Genomic DNA, 26,361 nt, shown 5'->3' with positions numbered 1-26,361 from the left:
TTTTAGTAAAACAATAACATTAAAACAAATTAATAAACCAATAAACATTTTATTTTTATTTATTATAGAAATTATAAATTACTACATGATAATTTATTGTCAAATAGTAACAACGAGTTTTTATTTAATTTTGTTATCAGACTCGTCTCTATAACGATAATTTGAATTCGTTGATAGTCTTGAAGCAGTCGGATGCTTCCAACTACTTCCTCTCCGTCCTCTTGTAACCCAGAAATAGTCATCATCTCCCTCGGCTCTTCTATCGATTGTTAGCCACATTGGCTCATCGACGTAAAGTGGCTTTTCTAAATGTCCTTCAAAATTAAACGTTATCAATAATTATTAAATATTTTTAGTAATGTTAATCGTATCCTTAATATTATTTTATAAAAGATTACAACCAAAATATATTTTATGACCATACATAATTTAAAATTTAACCTATAGTGACAAAAATCTTTAATATTTATTATAATTCACAAATTGACAAGTACATATTTATTGATATAAGATCTTTACTTACTCGATTAAATGCATTTATTTAACAATCAAGTATAAGTACCTACATGAAATGAATTGTTTTTATTCATAACATTAATATTCTTTTAATTTTTATTTATATTACATATTATTATATCAACATTAGTGTTCAATATACTTGAGTAATTCTGCTAACAGTACTCCACAAAATGACTGTTATAACTACTCTAATCGTCTTAACTTAAAATAATTATAAGTCATAACTAATTAACTACACGTTCGATTGACTGTATCCAAATTGCATGCCATCTCTTAAAGGGGTCTGTCCGAATTGTATGCCGTGTACCTACTTACTAGTTTATTTATCATGCACTTATGTGTATAACATAAACTTTTTTTGAACTTTCTAATTTGGCACTTCAATCCAACGATACATACGTATACATGAATTTTGTGACTATTTCTTAGAAACTTATGTGACGGCTAACCGTTTATTTACACCATCTATTTGGCTGAATTTTTTAATTCTACAACGCGTAAAACTATTACTAATGTTTGTGAATCATTCCATTCCAAACTGAATAGCATATTTTACTCTCCAAGTCCTAGTATATTTCAATTAGTTGATGTTTTAAAGCAAGTACAATGTGATACATGTAAAAATGCGTAGTTTAAATTTATATAATAGACGTTGAGACTTGAGAAATATTCTAAAAAGAAAAATGTATAAGTTCAGTGATGACACAATTTAAAAATAATGAAATTAATAGAATTTTATTTGTAGAAAAGTTGACATTTATGGCATTGCTGACCTTAAAATAAATAAAATAATATTTACTGTGTCAACTTCTCCAATATTTATATATTTTATTTTAATGTAACAAAAGACTGTTCCTTCAGTGGAAAAGTAAGTTAAATTAATTTATTTAGTAAAAGTATGCAGGGCATGCAATTTGGATAGACCCCACTAAGGGATAGCTTGCAATTTAGACATTCCAATTAATTTATTTATTATTTTTTTTTTTTGCATGCAATTTAGATGTATCGGTTTGATTAGTTTTTAAATTCTAATTTAGAATATACAATTAAAAAAATATTATCTTATAATAATTTTAAATTACTTGTGTAAAACAAAATTCAGTCTTCATAAATAATTACAATAATTGTCGATATAATGAGTGTTTATTTTGAAAAGATTGCCTAGTATGAATTTATACACAATAATTTCATACATAAACAAGGTTTAAGTAAATTTAAATTATATATTTATTTTCTTTCGAAGATAATAGATAATAATTATTAAAATTGTATCCATTTTAATAGATATTATACCTAATTTTAATTCTCACCTCGAAATATCGTTTAAATAATAATATTGTGCCGAAATTATCTTATTTAAACTAAAACTATAAATTAAAATATTTTATTTATTAAAAAAAAAGTAACTCATATAATATAGGAATATAATTTTATTATTGCGTACAACCCAACTTTATGTTTAACTACTTGTTTATTGTCTATTGATATTATATTTATTTTACCATTTAAACTATTCATGTTATATTTCCTCTCCAAGTATTGTTTGAATTTGGGTTCCGGGCTATTTCTTCGACCTCGTGAAGGCCAAAAATTAGGATCGTCGTTTTCACCCAAAACTGCGCTGATATCGGCTCTTGAAATTCTTGCATCGCCATTTATAAGCTATAAAAATTACGAATTTTATTTTTTACCAAAAGTTTAAGTATTTACTACAGTGACATTCAGCGGTGTCACGTTTAAAGCTTCAATAATACGTTTTGTCTTGGATCTTGTTTTATAAACATGAGAGTCGGTTTTCATCTTCTGTATCTATATATATGAGTATGTATACCCAACTCCAGGAATTTGTATTAGAAGTGTATGCAAAGGAAACAGTATAATAGTATTTTATGAATATGAAATGGAATTAAACACACGGAGTTATATTATTAAAGTCTGGTTCTAAAAATATATTATTTAAATCTTAGTCATGTACTACATTTATAATATGTTAAAATGATTTAAATTATTAAAAATAATTAATAATTGCTTTTTACCATGTGTGTTTAGGAACATAGAACTGAGCGTTAAAATTAGATTTAAAATGATTATTGTCTATGATTATAACCCATATTTTTATTTAATATCAAAGAGAAATAAATATAGGATTGAATATAATTTTTTTTTAATTATTGTTTCGAATTTTTAGAGATCTTCATTTATTGATGTTTTTCGATGTGTAACATGTAATATTTTATAAATTAACCTTCGATATATATAAATTAAACTTTGTTTTTTATTTCATATATTTATATTTTTTATAGTTTTAAAATAGAAATTTCTAAAATGAGTAACACACGAAAACGTCATTCTGTTATCCAAGGATGTACTACAGCTAAATTGTTAAAATAATCAAAGAATAATTATTTACAATTTATTAAAGAAATCAAATAGTTTAATCAAAAATTATCGACATTTTTAAATAAGTTTTTGGATACGCTGATCCAGTAATATTTATAAATACTTACAATTATAATCTCAAATTAAAAATTATTGAAAAATACCTATTAAATATTTTATTAATTCACCACATCAATTAAAGTCAGCTTTAAACCATGAAAAATTGTATAATCAATTGTAGTAAACATTTTTATGAACTTTGTCAAAATCGAAAATTAGCCAACTGTTTTCTTTCTAGTTAGAAAATGTAATACAAGGTTTTTGATTAGTTCTTCGACCTATATTCAACAAAAAAATTCAACCCGAAAGTAACATTAATTTTTTATGGACCATTAAGTTCAAAATTTTACGACATATATTATATTATATATTATTATTATATATATATATATATGTAATATAACTATTTCTTATTCTCGAACAATTTTTGTTTTAATTAAACAAATTACTATTGATACTTGAATTTTTCACCAAACTGTTATTATGTCTCCATTTCCTAAATATAATAAAATTTTCTTAATATTTTGATTCTTTTTGAGCTATTCATAGATATTTTAAATGTCTATTTTTCTATTAATGACGATAAAAATTTATTTGCGGGGTAAATATTCTTGAACATTTTATACAAGATATAAGTTGTTTTTATACCTGTATATAAACATTAAAAATACATTTTTTTTTTCATATACCTACATTTTAAATTAAAATGATTACAAAATTTGTCAAAAAATCTAACATTTTCTAACATGTACTTAGTAAATACATATATTTACATGTATACATGTATTTTGTTGTAAAAAATTTATAAAATCTTCAATTGTTATAACTAAGACTGACGATATAATATACAATCATAATTATTATTTTATAAATATTTTAAGTCTAAATTTAGATGAAATTACTTATTTTCATGATTTATGACAACATTACTTGTTTTGTTTTAATTAAAAACATTATTTGTGGAGACTTAAAAATTTTATGTGTAGGTATTATAAATTTGACTATATTTAATGACATTTTACAATTCATAGATTACTTTTAACTTTAAGATATTATCCATTTATACTACGAATCTATTCACACTGTTTTACGGTACCTAAAATGGTATTGACTCAAAAGATAATAATATAATAAATGCAATGTTTTCGGCAAAAATTAAATCAACTTACAGTAATACATACTAATAATAAAATATGTGGCTTTAATAACTAGGTACCTATATTTAAAAAAACACATCATAAAATATACTTAGTGATATAGCCTGTAGACGGTCTCCTCTCAGAATCATTTTTCGTATACAATTATGTATCATTGAATTCAATTTAAACACATTCATTACAAAAACCTATAAGACACCTATTATACAGAATAGTGATACCCACTTACCCGTCTTTCAAAATTCTAATTTTTAATATTTTTAAAAAATATAATTTATTTTAATTTAACTTTATATTTAAAATATTTCGAGATTTTCGAAAATAAATTTGCTAAGTACTTTGGTCTTTAAAACGTATCTAAATCATTGAATTAAATTAAATTATGTTTCTTTTTTAATCAGCGTCTGTTGTGGTATATTCATTAGTTATATAAAATATGTTTTAATATTTATCAAAAATTATTATAAATTATAAATTGTTAATACAAATAATAAAAAAAATAATTTAATATCAAACGATGTACCTGTACAAAATAGGCGACACCTATTAAGTATAACTTTGTTCTTGCGTCCATGAGCTCCATGACGTCCAGTTCGAATGTCCATCTTTCCTTAGGAACTACGTGTATTTATAGACCTTACAACCCTTAGATTATTATGTTTACACGTACCTTAGTTTGGACACACCAGGTGATCGCGATGATTAACTCTGGGATCGGTACCTACTCCCATTTTAATCTTGTTCATGGCGCTAGATACACACCCTTAGGTTATTGTATTACACTACCCGATCCTCACAGTCACCCCTACTATTTATGAATTTCGACTAGAGGGTCTACAAGGATTTTGCAAGGTATATGGCGACATGTTATTTTATTATATGTCCAAATAAAATTTAAAAAAAAAAATTAAAAAAAACATACTACTGTATTATATTTGTTTTCTCTCAAAATAATCTATTTTTCTTTGTAGGTCCTTTGGGGAGCCTTTTCTGCTGCGTTTATCATTAACGTGTCACAATGGTGAGTAAACAATACTTATACTGTCTTGTAATTAATCTAACCTTCTTGTTAATCGCTGTCAGCTACATTTCTTGTAGATTATATAGATACTTAAGCACGTCCCAACACTATAACTTAAGATAATTTAATATGTCTAAAATGGTTATTATAATGGTATAATAGGTATTGTTTGATATGTTTGATATAGAAATTCAAATTCTGTGGGGGTGGTGACTGCCCAGAATGGTTATTGGTTCAGATCAATGCACTTTCAAGAATGGTAAAAATATGTTTGTTTTTTTTTTATTCAACTGTACACAAAGTTTCTATATAAATATCTAAATCCTACATTTACTAAACTTATTAAGTAATTTTAATGATATGATGTTATCATTGATACATTATTTGCCCATTTAAAATATACACAAACAATTTACAAATGGATTGTTAAATTTTGTTTTTAATATTTTTACTGAAAATGCAAATTAAATTAACTTATTACTTATTCATGCTTCAAATATTTTATAGAAGTATAGTTTTAAAATTTTAATGTTGGTTTTAATTCAATTTGAATTAAAATTCTATTATTTTCTCAGACATCGATTAAAATGAAACTGTTAGCCCAGTGCACGGTTAATTCATTGCTCGGAGAACCATTCAACGTAAGTTTATATTACTATGTTAACGCTATGCTATTATGTCTTTTTATTTATGATTATTATTAAAGCGGTATAAAATCTCTTTTTAGCAACTCATTGTTTTATACTTAAAAAATATGTTAACACAAAAACAAAACAAAAAAAAATACAATTAGTTAATTCAAAGCAACTCGTTAATCTTGATTGGTCTTATTTATGGTGGTTGCCAACAAACTTTTTTATTTCTGTTATTTTTTCATAAAATATAATCTATTGGGATTTGAAAAAAAGCTATTATTCTTCATTATTAGGTATACATCCACTATTTTTTTTAAAGAAAGTTATTTTTTTTATTGTTACAAAGAATTCTGTACTCGGCTTTTATTCTTCACCTTTTTAAGACATACCCGCTAAACATTACAGATAATATCATTTATTTTTACGTAATGGACCATGTAAGTGCGTAAATTTTTGTCCGATGTTTCATAAAGACCTTAATAAATCTGATTATCTTTAGCGGACATTTTTTAATGGAATAATAGCATTAACTGATTAAATATAAGACTATGTCGGTTAGAAAGACCTTATATTCTTTACGATAGAATTTATAATTTTTCATTTTTGCTTGATGTCTTAAAAAAAATGAGTTTTCCTAAGTAGCTTAATGTTGAACAACTTATACGTATTGCAATAGATCACACTTTTCACCGCTTCTATATGATCGCAGAATTTGATACATCGTTAAGAAAACCTATTATGTGAGCGATGATACAATACCGAATAATTAATGACAGCTTTTGTTTTGTAGTTTGAAAAAGCTAAGGAGCTTATGGCTGATGCTAAACTGGGTAAGTTAAATTGTTTTTTTTCTTAAAATATAATCCTACTAAATATTTTGCCAGTTTATGAATATTTGAGGTTAAGATTATAATGTAATAGCCAATAAATATGATATAAAAACCTTCGATAATTAGTATATATTAATTGAAAGTAGATAATAAATCAATTGAATAATATATAACAAATGGTTGTTATGTACTTAAGTAATATAAGTAGTGTATACGTCTTTATTTATTAATACTCAGTATTATACATTTACACTGTAAAATTAATTAAATTATATATATTTGAAACAAATTCAACAATACTGTTAACATTTATTTTAATTTTTAAGCTAATATTTTACTCAACTTTTTCTGTCTTGTTTTTCTAAAAATATAATCTTTTAATAATTTTCAACTTATTATCATTTATGCAGTAATACAAATTAAAAATATTAGTTTCTAATTTGTTATTTACTATCGTCTTAGACTTGTATAGTATTAATTATATATATTTTTTAGTAGATATCTTGTTATTTTTTTTATTTCCATTTGCTATTATCATAGGCTAAACGTTAAAGAAAGGGCTTATTTATCAAACATAACATTAGAGGCAGTTCATTTATGCTATGGTGAGATATTGAGTAGAAACGAAATTTTTTGTATGTAGTTATAATAAGGTTACACTTCCGCTGTCATCCAAAGAAACTTTTAATCCTAATCACAAATGATCTATTTTTTCCCGAATTTATCTTATTAAAAATGTTGAGTGGATGTCCTGCACTCATACACAATAACCTTGATTTTATTATTATGGCTTTACTTAACAGTTCTTTGATGCTCATTGTACACTATAGAATCTCTTTAGGGTGTTTTCTTCTTTAGACCATAAATCAATTTTTATATTTTGTATCGTGTTATATTACGCCCCATGGACCTGGACACATTGTTGAGCTCTAATTTATTTATAGTATAAAATTTGGAGGCACGGTATCTTATATTCTCCAATATAACCACGTTAAAGGAATAATTAATTACTAATTATTTACTACGAGATACCAGCTTTATATTTGTATTCTTTTTGAAGGATTTTTCTTGTTATAAATGCGTAATATAATTTTTTACGAATTTAATTCAAAAAATCTGTCGATTGCAAATAAAATAAATAAATTACTTATTTATTTAAAGCTTGTCAAAAGGCCATACTTATATCTAAATTCCTATATTTTTTTAAATATTATCAATTATAATATTTTGAAGTCTTAAGAGTATTTATTTACCTAGCAATTTTATCAGAAGAAACAAAAAATGTATTTAAATGATTTATTGAAATACATATTTTTCTTGTTTAGAATAATATTTGATCACTCTCGATCTGTCGACTACTTGATACTTGGTTTCTGTTATATGCATTCTAATGAAATTATAATTATAGTCAAATGTTATCAATTATTTTTGATATATTTATGTGGCATAAAATAAATTATAATTATAACTTATAAGTATTACCTATTATTTTAATATATTATATTAGTATATATAATTATATTCGTCATGTCTCTCTAGAATACTTTAATCTAAGAAATCTTAGGTATTCTTATTACAACTATTTAAATTTTTGTAGATGTTGAAAACTGTAAAGCCTGTGTAGCCGCAATCACATATATTCTAAAAAATGCTGCTTGTCACGCTGTTTCTCAAAATTATCTCTCAAATGAATTACAACAAGTATGTTACTAAAATGTTATAAATATATTCATAATGTATATTATATATTTATAATTAGCTATTACTATTTTAAGAAGTTAATTAAATTATTAAAAGACTTTTTAAACTTTGGAGATCGCTGGAAATGGATAGGTTTAGTTATTTTTTATTTAATTTCACGTAAATAAGAATTAAGAAATATAAACTTTAAAAATATAAAATTATAATTTATTTTATCAAATTTCAAATTTCACTTAAAGCTAAAAGCAGTAATGTTTAAATTTTATTATACTAATCCCGAGTAAACCTAGTTAAATATTAAATTTATACAAATCGCGTTTTTTTATAAGTCTTATCTTAATTTGTTTTCTTGTATATATATTGCAATAGTTGATAATAATCATGAATAACTTTATAGAAGCAATAGAATCATACAAATCGTTACTATTTTATATTTTCTAAGAACTCTAGTTAATTTGTATATTATTAATGTAAATAATATTTTTTATAATTGAATAAATAACTTATAACTAATATTATACCACTAATTTATAGATTGGTTTACCTCGTGAACATGCTTCAGCGCTATGCAGAGTATATTTGGACAACTTATCACAAATTACTAAAGTGTTGAAGAACGAATCTTTGCAAATTGGTCGTTTGAATGATGTTGATATATCCAAAGGAAATGATGGTGAATTTGTGATGAAATTGAATTATAATAATACATCTAAAATTTCAAAAGAAGATAAATTTACGTTAACGAAGGAACAAATTCAACTTTTAATTGCGGGTATGTAAATTATATTCTTTCTAGTGTAAATACTATATAAACAATTTACTCAAATAAGAGTAGGTATACAGGGAAATATCCAATTCAGTGATCCAATTTACTTAATAATAACAATAGGTATAATAAACGTAATATATTATAGTAAAATTACATATTTTTTACTTAAAATTATAAAATATAATTTTCTTTTTTTAAATAAGTTCTTCAATAACCTTATTTATGCTTATTTCTTATTTTCTATAGTATAATAACACTGCAATCCTATTTAATATTAATATATACAATTGACTTATTGACAAATTAATAAAAAAAAATGAAGAGAATATCCACCCCCACCCAGTAATGCATATATCTGTGCAAGAGTATATGTAAGCTATATCATTAGATCACTATTTCACAAATATAATAAACGAGAAGTATCTTCTGGAAAGAAAATTAGACACATTAGAATTTGTGAACAGCACTTTTCAACACATAGCGTGTACTGCGTAGGTTGCAGTTGTACTATCATAGTATTACTGCATTTAAATGTCAAACTAAATTAATACTAAATATAGCTATACTTGATTATTTGGTATCTTCTGCTACCATTTGTTGAAAAATGCTATTTTTTTTTTTTGTGTTTTACTTTGGTGAGAGATATTTTTCATAAATTGAGGAACATGTATAGGAAATGCGGTAGATAGATTTAATTTTATCTGGCGTTACTCATGAAGTCGCTATACCAGCGTTGCTGATTGTAGTTCTGTCTCTAAGAGTCTAGATCAGGGGTGGCGAACCTACGGTACGCGTGCCAAAGATGCTACGTTAATCAAATTTCAATGGCACGTGAAAAATTGAAATAATTAAAAGTTATGCTATTTATAAAGTTTTGATTATAATTATAATAAGAAGTTCAAAGAAACAAATTATAAACATTTAAAAAATTATAATTACAAAAAAAAGGTGTGCCTACTTAAGAGGATGCCAGCGTAGTATTTGTTATCTCTCTCTCTAACCCACGCGCAACATAGCAAATTTTATGTTCACAAAAATGACTATAACCATATTAATTTCTCAAATTAGAGTGAAATGACCTATTATAGAATTTAAATTTAAGAACATTATCTAGGGCATCTCTTAAGCGTTTTATTATATTATTATTTTAAAGCGAGTTATGAGTTTTTTAAGATGTATAAACAATTTACAATTTTAAAATACTCATAACTCGCTTTAAAATAAAAATATAATAAAACGCTTAAGAGATGCCCTAGGTAATTTTCTTAACTTTAAATTCTATAATAGGTCATTTCACTCTAATTTGAGAAATTAATATGGTTATAGTCATTTTTGTGAACGTAAAATTTGCTATGTTGCGCGTTGGTTAGAGAGAGATAACAAATACTACGCTGGCATCCTCTTAATAAAATAATATTTAATAAATCCGTAACTTTATATTCTTAGAAAATATAATTTCCTTTGGGCACGTGAAAAATTTTCAAAACCTTGATTGGAAAAATTTGGCACTTGACCCCAAAAAGTTTCACCACCCCTAGTCTAGCTAGGTAATACCTTTCATTTTTATAATTTTATGTAGAATATATTCTACTTTAAATATTCTATACATATTTTAAAAATGTATTTATTTTAATTATTCATAAATCATAATTATTATAATATCTAATCATACAAAAATTTAGCTATTAAAATATTATCATATTATATTACAATGTATGTACGTATACACCTAGGTATGTAAATTATTTTCCAAAAATCACGATCCCAGGTGCATTAAAACAGTAACAAAAAAGATCCTGTATTATTCTTATATAACATTATAGAAATCTTTCTTCTACAAAATATTATCCTATTGTCATAATATATTCCCACTAGACCCTGTTAGAGTTGTCGCCGATGTCTATTACAATGTCAGATTAATAATATATATAAAAATAAATTTAGTAGGTGTAGGTTCGTTGCATACAAAAAGTGATGGTTGTTAAAAAATAGCCAGTAACTCACATTTTTCACTTTATTTTCTGTATAAATCTAATATAATAATAAAAAAAACTATACATTATCTCGTATAAATTACACAATAAAATGCAATTAAACAAACAAATTCTGGATATAGAAAATAATGGTTTAGTTTAAAATTGTTAAATGGCATTTTGTGTACAAGAAGTATACTTGACATTTAATACGATATTATTAAATTTACATAATTGTACAACTTTAATAATTATTAGAAACACCGTTTTCAACAACATTAAATACACCCATTTTGATTTGTGCTAGGACGTTGATTTTTTATTGTTGCGTAACTTTTTTTAACGCCATATTCGTCAATGTTCAATCCGACGATCGATCAAAATAATAGATTAAATTGAAGTTTTTATAGCTAGTATATAATGTATTCACACAAATATAATCTGACTTCTGGAAATCGTTGATAAACCACTTGTGCCGATTTTATGACAATTTTTATTATTTAAAAAAATTCAAAGAACAAATATTTTAAAAATAATTGTTATCAAATAAATCTTTTGTACCTAATTAATTACAATAATTGTAATATGAATTAGTCTCAGTACGTTATTTAATATTTTAATTTTCAGAAAAGAAATTTCATTACACAAATATGTATTATATTAGTCTTAAACTCTGAATTCTTAATAAAATAAATAAAACATTACATTTATTTTATATAGATACCTACAAAGTGCATACGTTCAGTATAACTTCGGTACTTATAAATTAGGATAGGTTCCACTATAATACTATATAAATTTTATTCTAATTTAAATAACCAAACAATATAAGTTCTAATGAGTTGTACAAAACATCATAATATTATGTTTCGTCAATATTTTCAATATTTATAACATACATTATTTTGTAAAAATCTGAATTAATTATTGTCTCAAACTTAAATAATTTTTAATGAAAATTGTTCAGCCTAAAAAACTGCAATTTTTTAAACAATTGGTTTCAAATTCATATTCAATTTTCTTTCTACATGGTCATAAATATATAACTCTTTTAAACATTATATTATCTACCTAATAAATAACATAAATACATAACAACACTATAGAAACATGTTATAAACAAATAATAATTTAAGTAAAAATGTGCACCTATATGGAAATTGAGATTTAATCAAATACTCAATATCTCAAGAGTATTGAATTACAAAAAAAATAAAAAAAAATAATATAAAAAGTATGTTGAAAAATATGTATAGGTACTTACTATACACAATAGAAGTTAAGAGCACCTACGTACACAATTCGATTGTTTGAAATGTTTGAATTAAGTATATCTTGTTACTTACTAGTTATTACATTGGTTATTAATTTACCTACCTATCTATTTACATTTAGATATATTAAATTCAGTGTTCAGTTATTCTTACTCTTTTTTATGTACTATTTGATAAATAATTACATTTTTATGCGTATGAAATGCAAACGAGACAATAATTATCATCTTTGACTAATAATTTACTTAATTTTTTATAGAATATTATAATTTTAATTGTAATTACTTTAAATAACTGTTTTTTTAACCTTTTGTTGTTAATTTGTTATAATTAAAATAAATTTTATATATTACATTCGGTACCGTAAATTATTTGCAGATATCGCATAGGTACATTTTAATAAAATAAATGTATTATTTATTTTTAAACTTCAATACTATTTATTCTTCCGTTTTTATTGTACCTTTTAAATGTATTTTAAATCTTAATATGATAGATAGTGAGGAAACTGCATTTTGCATTAGAAAATGATTGATTTAATTAAGAGATCTGTCGACTATCAGCCTTAAATCCTGAAAATACAATTTTGCATATTTTTGTTTTTGAAAAATTAATATCCAATTTGTAATAATTCATAAGAAAAATAATCAGAATTTATAACCTAAGTCTTAATCCTTAAATTAGTGTCTTTTGCGAGTACTGGGCTTACGATAACCAGTAATCCCGAATTCAAAATTTGGAATTTAAACCAAATTATAAAATTAGTAACCAAATCGTAATAATTTGTTACCTATAAGTCTTATAATTTAAGTAAATATTTTCCTGTAAGGAATCCTTAGGAAAGTTATGGTTATTTTCTGCAAAATCTGTTTATTTTGTCGTATATCCAAGTTTTTGACCTTGCTGCTTTTTATTAATAATATTATAATTTAAAATATGTGCTGTGTATGGTAAGTACCCATTTTTTTTTATTATTATTTGTTTCAAATGTATGTCATCATTGAATAGGTAACTATTATGAATGTATTAGAGACATTAATTTAACAGATGACCTTTCAATTCTACTTTAAATTGGTAATTAAGTAACAAACCTATCATACTTATATGATTTTATAATAAATGTATATTATCAGAACCATATATAGGGTGGTTAACCCTCCCCTCTGTTTCTAGAAAAGCTCCCTAACCAATTTTAGTTTAAATTGCCAAAATAGTTAGTTATCTTCTGCAAACTATTTGGTACAAATAAACGTGAGTCGTTGTCATGTGATCAGATAATTAAAAATACATAAATTTAATAAGTGCAATAACTTCAGTTAATCCAACTAAAGTAAATGTATACAATTTGCTGCTATCACACGCGTATTATAATTTATAATAAATTCAAGGCCGTAACTGAAAAAAAAAATTAAGGGGGGGGGGGTGGTCCAACATATTTTTTAAATATAAATGCTGAAAATGTTTAATTAAAAAGCTATATTCACAACTAAAATATTTCTACTTTTAAAAATTTTGGGGGATCCGGACCCCTTGACCCCCCCCCCCACCCCTCTCAGATACGGCCTTGATGGTGATACTTATAATATGAAATTGGTATTTTGATAATTTATCGTGGTGATATTATTGATAAGATGATAAGCAGTATTTGGTAAGGATTTTACTTATTGAAGAACTTAAACAAAGAAAATATTCTTTATAAGTTTGCTAAAAGGTTAAGAACATTAAAATTGTAAATTTTAATTTGTACGATAATATTTCAAAATTAATGACAAAATACTTAGAAAAATAATGTATTTAAAAAAAAAAATTGTTTATATTTTTTTTGTTAATATAGGTAGGTACTATAACTACAATAGTATGAATTTTGTTTGTAATTCTCACAGGGATTTAGCCTCCCCTAGTTTTACAACCCTAAATACACCCGTGTATTATCATATTTATATTATCACATTTTTTTGTACATTTTCGTATGTAATTTATTTTAAATAATTCTCCAGTTTTCAATCAGTAGTAGTATCACACATACACATTTACACCTTAGAAGTAGGTATTTAGTAATCAGTGACAGCACGAAGACAGTTTTTTGAGTTCTGGGACATGAGTTAATGGGAGGGTGGTTTTACTGGTATAGTACTAGTATTAATATAAATTAGAATAGTATTAATAATTTATATATTCATAAATTTATATTTAAAAGAAAGCGACTCATTTCTACAGGCTATCCTTAAATTTGCAGGGTGGGTGGACAGAATTCTAACGAGACACAATAAGTACAATATCTCACGCCGCCACTGTTAGCAATGAATTAAAACATAATCATTTTGAAGACACTTTATTAGAGACTGATGATATGATAAATAATTTTGATTTATTGAGATAATTTAAAGACGGGACAAAGTTTAGTTTAACCAAATGTGAAACTCAAACTATTGATATCGAAGGAGAATACAACAATACGCAATATATTCCTGAAATAGTTCCTTTAGAGGTGCTCTATGATACTTTTCCTTTACTGGTCTAATATTATGGTCGGAATTTTGGTACTCGTCTAATAGGGAGTTACCCGTTTCCGCCAAAATAATATTGGCCGTTTCCGCCATAGCCCCTTTCCGCCAAAAATGAAAAATGTACGATTCCCGTTTTCGCCAAAAGCCATTTCTGTCAAAAAAAGTTTGGAAACCATTGGTTTTAATTTTTAAGCAATATTGAATATAATATGTTGTGGTATGTATAAAAGACAACGATATTTGTAATGTATATACTCCGATAATCTTTGATAATAGTTGATAATCGTCGATACGGAAGGAAGCATACACTGTATCATAGTTTATTTATAATTCGCACACAATAATTATCTGAAAAATGTTAAATTCAATGACAAAAAAAAATAGAATGAAATTAGTAGGTACGATTTTGTTAAAAATGTTTCTTTTAATTATAAGATTTTTTAAAACGTGACATATTCTAATATTCTAATTTATATTTTATATTGTGTTTTTTCAAAACTCTAACGAGATGATATTTGACTTATACTTACGAATGTAATTTTTTTAAACTTGACATTATATACTTGTATTATAATTTATATTTTTTGACATTTTTAAATATTTGAAAATAACGACATGTGTTTTTTCAAAACTATTGAGACTATATTTTTATGTATTCATTATTTTTATTTATTTTTGATTATATAATATTTTAAAAACTACTTTTTTTTATACTTTGAAATAGTTAAATAGAATGGACATATTATAATATGCAATTATGTAATATTTTTAAAACTAATATAATTGTGCCTATATTTGACTAATACAATATTAATATATTATTATCTACTTGTATTACAATTTGTAATGATACGAATATGTAAAAATTGTACATGGTTCCCAAATAGTAATTGCCGGAAACGGGAATCATACCTTTTTCGTTTTGGGTGGAAAAGGGCATGCGTAAATCAGGGAACCGGGTTTTTGGCGGAAACGGTACATGCCCGTCTAATATGCTACCTACCGCTATCTCATTGGTATAGTGATTGAACTCTATATGATTATCAAATATGTTATCATATAGAGTTCAATGGGTGTAGTATGCTACATTGCTACCTACCGTAAAATGATACCTACCAAAAAAAAAAATAATAATAATAATTTATTAATTTATTGTTGTAAAATACTTTATAATATTTCTATACGCCATTATATATTATTACAATATATTTTATATTATTTTTACATCATCCCAGAAAACTTCTAATAAGTCGTGTTGCGTATGAATGGACCACCTCACCATTCTTCTTTAAATTGTAGGTCTACAAATCTGTTGCTCCTCGGGTTTTAATTACGTATTTAGTTTTGACATGTCTCCATATTATACACTAGATCGTTTGTGTTTGTGTGCCCGTTCTAGGATCAACAAAAAATAATTAACGATTTCATGATGATCACCTATATCTTTTAAGAATTAAGGTACTATATGCTCACCATAGATCTGAATAAATAATTGATCCTAGTTCTATTAAAATTTAAAAAATCTTCATTCTACAACTCCATTAATATTTTTACAACACATACCAAAAATACACGGACTTCGAATGCTAGTACCATAATTTTTTTGAGTTAAATAATCGTCATCAATATCGTCAGAATCACTTGATACATTTTCATCTACATTTATCGTAATGAATCAAATGTACCTCCACAATAAAATGAAATAAAATAAAAATAACAACGGTAGCCTACCGTCGGTAGGTAGCATAATACACGTATACAGTTTTTATACCATTTTACGGTAGGTAGGTAGCAATGTAGCATATTAGACGAGTGCCGGAATTTTTGATTATGGAGAATAAACCATATTATCAAGCAGTGAAATTAAAAGTATTTTAATACCTAATCTAAAACATGGAGTAAAGACATATCATGCCAATCAGAGTTGATATATTTTTTTAATATTAGTTAATTATTATAAAGGTTATCACTGATCATCCTATTTTACATTTAAAAAAATATGTCATAATGTTAATTTACGATGAAACTACAAATACAAGTTTAAAGTTATATAATTCAAAGAAATGTAGTTTCGTGTATTGTCATTGACATATAAAGTGACTAAATTATATATAGGGCTGTGATTTAAAATGCAAAATAAAAGTTTCATAAATGGATTTATTATTACATAATTCAAATTATATACTAACAAAGCTACGTTATACAATTATCAAAAAGAAATGCACTTTCCTACAAATCCACAGCCCTAATTATAATATAATAAAATCACACGAAGAAACTGCAGTTTAAAACTGGAAAAATCAAGAATTGAAACCAAAGTCTAGTTTGCCAAAATCCTTTTTGGAAAAATTACTAGGGTCTAGGATTTAAGGATATAAAATTAAATTAAAGAGAACCTATATGTGAAATATCAAATAGTGTTAGGTACTAATAAATAGTCCTAGCTTCAATAGTAAACATTTATTCTTGCCAGCTAGACCATGATAAAGTTTTATTAAGTATGTTCTACAGACTCGTTTTTATCTGTAGATTTTAGATGTTCTGCGATAAATAGTTAACACTACAATCAAATTTTACCCAACACAACAAATAAAACTGCTAAATTTGTATTAGAAAAAATAACAGATCCACTGAGGAGATTTACTAAAATAGAATTTATTTGTTGGCTCTCCAATTCATAAATCGAACAAAACAGTTGGTTGGAAATATTACCTTATTTGTAATAGAAGACAAAGCAGCTTCAATATGTTAACTATTACTTGAAAAACTGCCTTCATTTCAATGGTTTGATCGTTATAAACATTATTTATGTTTTAATTCGAAAAGAATATCTGAAGAAACTATAATTTTATTTCCTGCCATTGATGAGCGAATTGACTACAACAAGAAATAGAAATATTTTTATGACTTCAACAAAGTTATTATATCTATAAATTGTAACCATAAGACATAAGTAACATTAAAAACAAATAATCGTATAGTTGTGGAACTCTTATCATTACCTAAAAATAAATAATTTAAAAAAATGTTTATTAATTATGTATATTAAATTTGAAGTCTTTAATTCTAATCTAAGGTCCAGATGACCAGATACTATCTCGGACTATCGATAATTTATACAACAAATTATGATCATCTTTTCGGTTCTGAGTCAAACCGCAATATCATAAAAATGGTATTTTTAGTGTGCCGGTGCCGGAGGTCAATGCTCCGAGTTCCAAAGTTTAGAGGGTGGAAAAATCCTACCTAGTGATTCAAATATGTCTTTTGAAAATTGTGGTTATGCAAATATTTTTTTTATGGACACTTCCCTAGCCTCACAATAAAGAAAATTTAATTAAATAGGCATTACTTGGTTTGTTGTACCTATTTTTTTCTTTTTTTTTTTCGTATAACCCTGACCTGAAGTCGTTATTCAGTTCATAAAAAAAAAAAAAATAATATTAGTATAGCCATATGGTGGTATACTGGTGTAGCATTATGGAAATCCCATTTTGTCAGCAAATACAACCTAATAACAAGTGTCAATTAAAAAAAAATTTGACACTCGCTCTACTATACCTAGTAGATTATGAGAGTAATTCGTGCTTGAGTAGATCACTGCAATGTACTTTTTAAATTTAAATTCATTAATAAATTAATAAATCATATAGTATTTAGTTAACCTCCATTTGTTTCTTGATGTTTAATGATAAATTTATTTTTTTATTGGAATACAGTAGGTTGAATTTAAACTATAGTTAGTAACTATCAGTTCGTAGATTTTGCTTAATATAAATTTTTACCTAAATATGTATATGATATTTAATATACCTATCTTGCATTATCTTCAAAAAATTCTTGTGCATAACATTAACCTGATTTCTTATAACTTATAAAGTTATAAACAATATAAACTTATAAATAATGTAAATATAATTTTACTTAAATTATCCATTTTAAATTTATTTTTAAAAAAAATATTAAGATAATTCATATTGTCAAAAATTATACAGTTTTAATCAGTCTTTAAAACTACATTTATACACATTAAATTATTGTCCGTTAAAATATTAATTATTTGTTATTATTTTCAGAGTTCAGTGATGTTAGCAATCAAATGAATACATTAGCTCAAGAATGCAAAGAATAAATATTTTCAAATAATTTATCTAGTATGTATCACTAATTAGTAACTATTACTACAAATTACAACATATTATTGTCAACAATTTTTAAATACAATAACATTTTAATTAACATGTACAATAGTATTTACAATGATAAAACATTAATATTATTTTTTATTGGATTTCCCTAGAACTTATTTATTAAATAAAAATTTCAGATTCTAATTATAAATAAGGTAAAGTATTAAAAAAGAAAAACAATTACAACAAAAAATTTGATCATTAAAAAAAACTATCTTTTATAGTTTAATAAACTTTAATTAGTGTTGGGAGAGGTCTTCCAAAAATGGTACTGAAAATTAAATATTTATAGTCAAACACCATGTTGAAATATCTAAACATCTTAAATTATGGTTAATTTTAAAAGATTGAGAAAAAATGTTCTAGTAATCCATTCTTCCAACTATCTTATCTTCAATTTAATTATTTAGGAAGAACATTGTACATTAGTCAATTACTGATTTTTGAAACTATTACACTACAATATGGTAAAATGTACTTATTTAATTTCAATTCATTAAATAAAACTTAACTTTCTAGTGTAACAACTTCCAAGTTTAAGTATAAATAACAATATTTACAGAAAAAAATCAATTGTTTAAATGAAATAATACTCTACATACAAATTAATTTTTCTGCCAATAAATACTGATGATTTAAATATTTATACATTATATATGTCAATTTGTTTATATAGCTATATTTTTGAATTATTCCTTCCAATCGTTAACATAATTAAATAATTGTGGAAATAACAAATAATACACTTTAAAGTTTTAAAACAGTACATTCAACCTAAGCAATACATTTCTTGTAATTATTATTCAACACTAACATAATATTCATAACATTTTTTTAAAACAATAACAAAAATTATTAGCAATATTGCTGATATTGGTATTTATATACATTTTTTAAATGTTTAGTATATTTTATGATAAGTATAGTGGTGTTATAAACTTGCTCATCAAAATTAAAATTATTTGACTAGATATTACAGTTCATACACAATTAATGGCTTCAAACAGAAATAAAATCAATACAATCTAATGGTAACAATATAATTAAATTAGGCACATTAATGGTGAAAAAAATATTGAAAACTTCAAATGTTCTTTAAAGTTTTCCTTACAAAATCGTATGTAGCAAAACTAATTCCGGTAGCAATCGGTCCTTTAATCCAATTCATACTTAGACCCTTGAAAAAGCCCTGTCTAATGCCTTCAGTTCTAGATAAAACATAAAATATTTTAACCATAATTATTTATTTATAAACAATAAAAGGTTCTCAAACGATTGAGCACATTGTATCTTTTTTTATATAATACTTTAGCATATTTTATAAATAATTTACCACCAACCAAATAAACTATTACAAATACAACCGAGCACAAAATTTATTGCAACATTATCATATTATTTATAGTAAGAAAAATTACTTTTTGGTTTGAAAATAGTCACAAGTCAACCTTTAACAGTTTAAGAAAAATCTTTTTACTTATATTTCTGATATACAATCAGGAACCAAGTTACCCAATTAGTTATATCTAATTGCAAGTTACAATAAAGCAGTCAATAAGTTTACCTACATTTAAAATTACAAATTCCTTAACTTTATCAATTATTTCTTCAGGAAAATAATGACACTATTAAATATTTTTTATGTGGGGGTTAATGAGAAAATATACTATATAGGTTATAACTAACATTTTAAAGTATTAATATAAAATATATTAAATCATTGGTTATAAAATATAATAACACTAACAATTACCCAATACAGTAATGTCTATGATTACTAATTAGAGTGAATTACATAAATATTTAAATTTTAAATATATAAGCACTCAGTGGCGCAACTAGAAAACAATTTTGGGAGGGGATACATTATCACAATATATAAATATATATAGATAAGATAAGTACATAGGTTATTTTACTAACCTAACCTTTCAGGAGGGGTTACAACCCCTTAGCCGCTCCTGGTTGCGCCACTGTAAACACTAGATAGAAAATTATGTTTAATTATGTTGAAATTTGTATCCATATTTTGGTATGGATAAGTGAATAACTTACATACAGTCAGTAACTTAGACATCAATATTACAAACACTTTATGATAAATAAAATTTAATTTAGTAATGTTGAGAAAAAAAAATGTGCTCAATCATAATATTAAAATTATTGGTCTAATAAAGACCATACTCAATCGTATTTTTACTAAATAAAAATACCCTACTTGTAAATCATTATAAATGTAGTTCTTAGGTTTGTGTAATTTATTCCAGTAATAATTGATGTTTGCATCTTTCGTCTTATAATGTCTAGAGGATATGATGATGATTGACCAGCCATACCTGCTACTGCACCACATGCTAAATTCACAACCGTATTTTCATATCCATGTTTTTCTAAATTAATTATTATTAAATATTAGTATTAAAGATTATTTTATCAAGTATGCATTTTATGAATATTTACCTTTCATAAATGACTTTAACGATCCATATGTAAAAAAACTTGTACCTGCATAAGGTATAATGCCTAGTATTGTTGGTACATAGCCTCGATAAAAGCCTTTTATCCCTTCAACTTTAAAAGTCTTTTTGAACACCTAAATAAATAATATGGTATATAGCAATCATTTAAATAGTTAACTAATAAATATTATAACAAAAAAATATTTATAATTGATTGAAATTATTTTATTATCATAGGCGCAACTGGTGGGCTAACCCGCCCAACTTTGATTTTAGCCCCCTCCCCCTCCATGTCATAATTCCTAGCCCTACCAACAGTAGTTAATTTTTAAATTTAAATTTAAAATACTGTTTAATTTTTTTTTATTAACATCTTGGAAAAATATTATTTTTTTTTTTGGTTATATAAAACTATATTATTGTATGTAATGCATAAAATAATATAATGTAATGAGTAATGACCCTGTGTAAAATCATGTTGTGTAGTATTTTCTACATAAATACTAGATAGAAGATGTTAAAGTAAACACAAAAATAGTCATCACTCATCTAGAATTCAGAAGAAAAGACGCTAAAGATGAAGATTTAAATTTTTTAGCATTAAGTCGTTACTATGTTACCAAATTATTTCTCTCAGTTATAGCTATAGTCAGGGCTGTATTCAGAGCAAAACAAGAGGGTAAGGGCTAGGGGTGTAAATTTCAATACTAGTAATGTAATACTTTTTTTCACGTAATATTTGAGTAATATATATTTAATTTAACAAGTTAGTACAGTAGTCTTGCTCTATTTTTATTGTATAAGAATTATAAGAATTATTTATGTTACTTTTAAAAATCCTTCAGATTTCACTTATATTTTAAGAAAATTAAACTTAATTTTTTTTTTTTATTATAAAATAAACTACAATCTATACAATAATATGTACATTTAAAAATTAAGATGTAAGAATATAAGTAATAATAATGAAAACATTGAATATGGGAAATTACCCAGTGGTAACAGGCATATGAATTTATTTATTAATTTGATTTACAATTTTTTTTTCACAAGATGTTAAGACAGGTCTCTAAAATTTGTATCTAAAATAATACTTGATAACATTTAAATCATTTAATTACCATAGTACCACTTTTTTATTATTCGTTTTATATACACAACAAAATAAGTCACACACACTATAATAATTAAACAATATTATAATTTTAATGATTTATTTAACATAGGTTAGGAGACACCTTCTTTTAAAAATACTAGGGTTGGAGATTTCGCTAACTTTAAGATCTAGTTATACCTATGATTAATTCTATATTGCTGGTTATACTCAAAAATATTTCTAACTGAATAATTAATAAACTATATCAATAAATTCATTTAAAATTAAATACTTTACATCTCCCAACGATTTATAATCATTTTTGGTAGAAACTGCCATTCTTGCTCTTGCCAAGTCTAAAGGATAAGTTAATGTTTGTGATGTTACTCCAGCTAAGGATCCAGAAAGAAACTTAAGACCTCCATTATTTCTAAAAAATATATAATTCAATAAAATAAGCAACAATTAAATTATAAAACAGGAATAATAAAAATAAAAATTAAATCCACATGTTTGTTAAGATTATAGTATAAATTAAATTTATATTAATTGGCTAATTTATCTAAATTTAAATCTATTAAAACATCAACAAAAAAAATTGTAAACATGCAGGGAAAAATTAATTTATTACATTATAATTTAAATTGAATATTAATATTTCTGTATTGTTTTAGTTATAATTATTAAAATGTATGTACATATTATAACATCTAAGATTATAAAAATTAAAATGATAGGCCCAAAGTCCATTAAACATTCAAAATAAATTTAATACTGTTTTAATTACAATTTATTTATTATTAACAACAAAAATAATCATTGGATTTACTTATATTTTGTTAACTAATATTTAAGTTAATAATACCAGATATCCTATGTAATTAAAAATTATTTATTGTTTTAGTTTTTAATAAATGAGTGTGTTAATTGTACACATAATAATAAAAACTAAATAATAATACTAGCATAATAGCATCAGTGAAATTCTCAAGAAGACTCATCATCAACATGTGTTGTCTTCGTCTTACACATGTACAACATAATAAAAACCGTTTCACGAGGGGAAGAATCACTAGGGCTGTAAATAAAATTGAACACAATTTCTACAGTATAAAAAAAGTTCTTATCGTTTCAAAATCCATTATTATAGTGTTTTTTAAACTTGAATAACTTCTTTTGTAGTTCTGATATTGAAAAATATAAAAATGATGTTGCATACTCCAAAATCTCCTCTTTCTAGTGTGAAAATTTGGTGCATGCAACGCATGCAGATAAAGCGTCCTCTTAATGTGAAAGATTTAGCTCTAATGAGTATTTATGTACTATTTACTAATATTTATAATATTTTAAAAGTATTACACTACAATTCTATAAAATTAATTATATAACTGGACTTTGACCAGGATAAAGCAAACTAAAATTTTATTTATATAGTATATATAATTTTAAAATTAAAATTTAGTTATACCTATTTTATTATTGAAGAGTCAAAAATAATTCTGTACATAGCAGTATAGGCGAACTATATGCTAAAACAGTATATTATCATAAATAAATAAAATTTATTGTCAAATTATACTATAACTCAAATATTTATCAAGGTAGAGAACCCAAAGAAAAAGTAAATATCAAAAATAAAAATAAATGATACGGTTTTATAGCAATAGAAGTAAATTTTTATAAATATTAAGATTGCTTGTTTTAAACTTAAATTGAAATTAACGTAATGAATAATTAGTTCTCATTTTAGACTTAACAAACAAAATATTTATGTTAACATAGAAGTATTAATATATTTAAAAATGTTTATTCATCTTATTAGTATGTAATTGGAACAAAAAAACAAGCCTAAATAATAATATTACTTTGTGCTTAGAGAATCAACCTCTAGCAATTTTCGCCATTGTTCAAACGCTGTAAATTGGATGGCTGCATATGGGATAATTCTGGTCATGGTAGCTGTATTGCCTCGCCATAACCATATAAAACCATCCTTTGCATAAGTATCAGACAAAAATTTAAACGCAGCTCTACCTGAATATGGTTCTTGAGATATCTAAATATTAAAATTAATCAATATTTATAAACGAGTATATTTATTACTGACTGAAAATAAATAATGTTCAATCATGAACTTTAAAATTGCAATACTCACTTGAAAATTGATTTTAGTCCTATCTAATGGAGCAATTGTACTCTTGGCTAAAGCACCAGCAATGGCGCCTGCCGCCAAACTATGCAACACGTTTGTAGAGTTGGAGTCATGTTTCTGAAGCAAACAATCATTATAACCAAATTATACTTATTAAAAAATGAACTTACAGTTGTTTACCTGTATATCGTGTGCCATCATGCACGCCGAAGTGATCGGAGGTATTTCTCGTATTCCATCATTCATGCAATGAACGTTAAAGTAAGTCGGTTGACAATATATTTGGCAGCTGTGGACAACCACCAGTGTCCTTGACATAGAAATGACATCAGGAAATGTTTGAGATGTGTAATTTTTGTTCAGTATGCTGCAGTCATTAACGCAAACTGTGTAGTGATTGAGACGGTATATATTAAACTATTGAAATAGTATTACGAAATCGAATTGGATGTAATAAATAATAATATCGTTTCGCTCGATATTGTTTTTTTTCTGTTGTTTAAAGAGTAACGTCTGATAACGTCACCGTTATCGTAACTGATAACGAACATGTGTTAGCTATGAGCACAGATCAAATTTTTATTGTGTATATGATCTACAACAAAGCTGCGAAGTTAGCAATCTACAACGTACATGCGTTCTATAGTAAACAATCAAGGTCATAGTTTAGCATTCACTTTTCTACAATAAATATACGTCACTACGTCAGACATTATAATATGTTATTGACTTGTTGCATAAACATTCACTAATCAGTGATCAGTAAGCATTTAATGAATCAATATGCGATAGAATCTAACGATCCCAGTTCCTTTAACATAATATTATTATAGTAGTCAACTTTACTGGTCAATAATTATTTCACAAATATGTTTTTTACTAAACGACCTCTTAAATTAATCTATTTTTATACGACTAGATATTCACTAGATATATCATCGGCATTATTATTAATATTATATTATTTACATACCAATTTACCATTAAAGAACTAGGTACTTCATGTCTGCAACAATGAGTGCAGTTCCTAATGTTCCTATAACAAACATAATGATCGTAGACGAAAAAATAATGACAATTAATAATTATACTAGCTTTTGGATGTTTCTCGTTTTGTTGTTGACTGCGAATTGCTTGCATTAGTGTAAACTTTAGGAATTAATCACCATTAATTTTTATTATTTGTTTTTTTAACTGTTAGATTTTAATAATAAATAAAAATAGGTATTATATGACGATACGCGAATTAAGTACCTACCTACTTTTAAAAAACAACACAATATCACCATTACAGTGTTATATCTAATCTATTAAATGTAAATGGTAGTTAAATGACTAGGCTTTCATAAATACTTGTAAAATATAATACTATGTAACACTATTATGCACTTTTATGAGATATAAAAAATTATCTCTATACCCGCCTATCTGTAAATACCAATGAACACTATAAAACGTGTTTTTATTGTGAATAGCTTTTATAGAATACCTGAATAAAAACAAAAATTAAAAAATTATATTATTGGGGCTGAGAATTATATGCAATAAATAAATTTAAAAATATTTTTAATTCAATCAAACATTAAATAGTTTTTATGTAAAAAAAAAACAAAATTAATAAATATTTTATACTCTTTTA

At 24.8% G+C, this 26,361-nt stretch overlaps 3 protein-coding genes across 4 annotated transcripts in view; 1 reads left to right on the top strand and 2 right to left on the bottom strand.

The window, feature by feature from the left end:
• The window catches only part of LOC132919605 (COMM domain-containing protein 4), a 32,104-nt gene extending 13,038 nt beyond the window's left edge, over positions 1-19,066 (top strand). The window contains exons 2-8 of the mRNA XM_060981328.1: positions 5,087-5,136; positions 5,324-5,395; positions 5,712-5,777; positions 6,562-6,601; positions 8,199-8,302; positions 8,837-9,074; positions 18,902-19,066. Coding sequence (XP_060837311.1) covers positions 5,134-5,136; positions 5,324-5,395; positions 5,712-5,777; positions 6,562-6,601; positions 8,199-8,302; positions 8,837-9,074; positions 18,902-18,957 — 579 coding nt within the window. The 5' untranslated portion in view covers positions 5,087-5,133 and the 3' untranslated portion in view covers positions 18,958-19,066. The remainder of the gene's footprint in view (positions 1-5,086; positions 5,137-5,323; positions 5,396-5,711; positions 5,778-6,561; positions 6,602-8,198; positions 8,303-8,836; positions 9,075-18,901) is intronic.
• Positions 34-4,740, bottom strand: LOC132919633 (uncharacterized). Its single transcript, XM_060981369.1, has 3 exons — positions 4,639-4,740; positions 2,022-2,181; positions 34-314 (listed from the first exon to the last, which is right to left on the bottom strand). The coding sequence occupies exons 1-3, from the start codon at positions 4,696-4,698 to the stop codon at positions 121-123; spliced, it is 414 nt and encodes a 137-aa protein (XP_060837352.1). The 5' UTR covers positions 4,699-4,740; the 3' UTR covers positions 34-120.
• Positions 18,801-25,874, bottom strand: LOC132919574 (mitochondrial coenzyme A transporter SLC25A42). 2 transcript variants are annotated; one of them, XM_060981292.1, is made up of 8 exons: positions 25,696-25,874; positions 24,903-25,108; positions 24,726-24,839; positions 24,436-24,626; positions 22,868-23,000; positions 21,476-21,608; positions 21,234-21,405; positions 18,801-20,223 (listed from the first exon to the last, which is right to left on the bottom strand). In XM_060981292.1, exons 2-8 carry the CDS (start codon positions 25,038-25,040, stop codon positions 20,100-20,102), a joined length of 1,005 nt encoding a protein of 334 aa, XP_060837275.1. In that variant the 5' UTR covers positions 25,041-25,108; positions 25,696-25,874; the 3' UTR covers positions 18,801-20,099. The 2 variants fall into 2 exon arrangements, with proteins under 2 accessions (XP_060837275.1, XP_060837267.1); XM_060981284.1 differs by lacking the exon at positions 25,696-25,874 and having other exon boundaries at positions 24,903-25,336.
• Between the last annotated feature and the right edge of the window lie 487 nt (positions 25,875-26,361).

The sequence above is a fragment of the Rhopalosiphum padi genome, chromosome 1 (genome assembly GCF_020882245.1).
Source record: "Rhopalosiphum padi isolate XX-2018 chromosome 1, ASM2088224v1, whole genome shotgun sequence".
Classification (NCBI taxonomy): domain Eukaryota; kingdom Metazoa; phylum Arthropoda; class Insecta; order Hemiptera; family Aphididae; genus Rhopalosiphum; species Rhopalosiphum padi.
The sequence above is the reverse complement of the archived record's forward strand: the minus strand, read 5'-3'. Positions and strand labels throughout refer to the sequence as shown.

Bases quoted from the DNA above. Each gene is read 5' to 3' on its own strand.
- LOC132919574 (XM_060981292.1), bottom strand. From the start codon at position 25,040: ATGTCAAGGACACTGGTGGTTGTCCACAGCTGCCAAATATATTGTCAA. The intron at 24,840-24,902 runs GTAAACAACTGT...TGTTTGCTTCAG, and splicing joins TGATGGCACACGATATACAG to AAACATGACTCCAACTCTAC. The intron at 24,627-24,725 runs GTGAGTATTGCA...TTTAATATTTAG, and splicing joins GGACTAAAATCAATTTTCAA to ATATCTCAAGAACCATATTC.
- LOC132919633 (XM_060981369.1), bottom strand. From the start codon at position 4,698: ATGGAGCTCATGGACGCAAGAACAAAGTTATACTTAATAGGTGTCGCC. The intron at 2,182-4,638 runs GTACATCGTTTG...TAATTTTTATAG, and splicing joins GTGTCGCCTATTTTGTACAG to CTTATAAATGGCGATGCAAG. The intron at 315-2,021 runs GTAAAATAAATA...TTAATTTTGAAG, and splicing joins TAACATGAATAGTTTAAATG to GACATTTAGAAAAGCCACTT.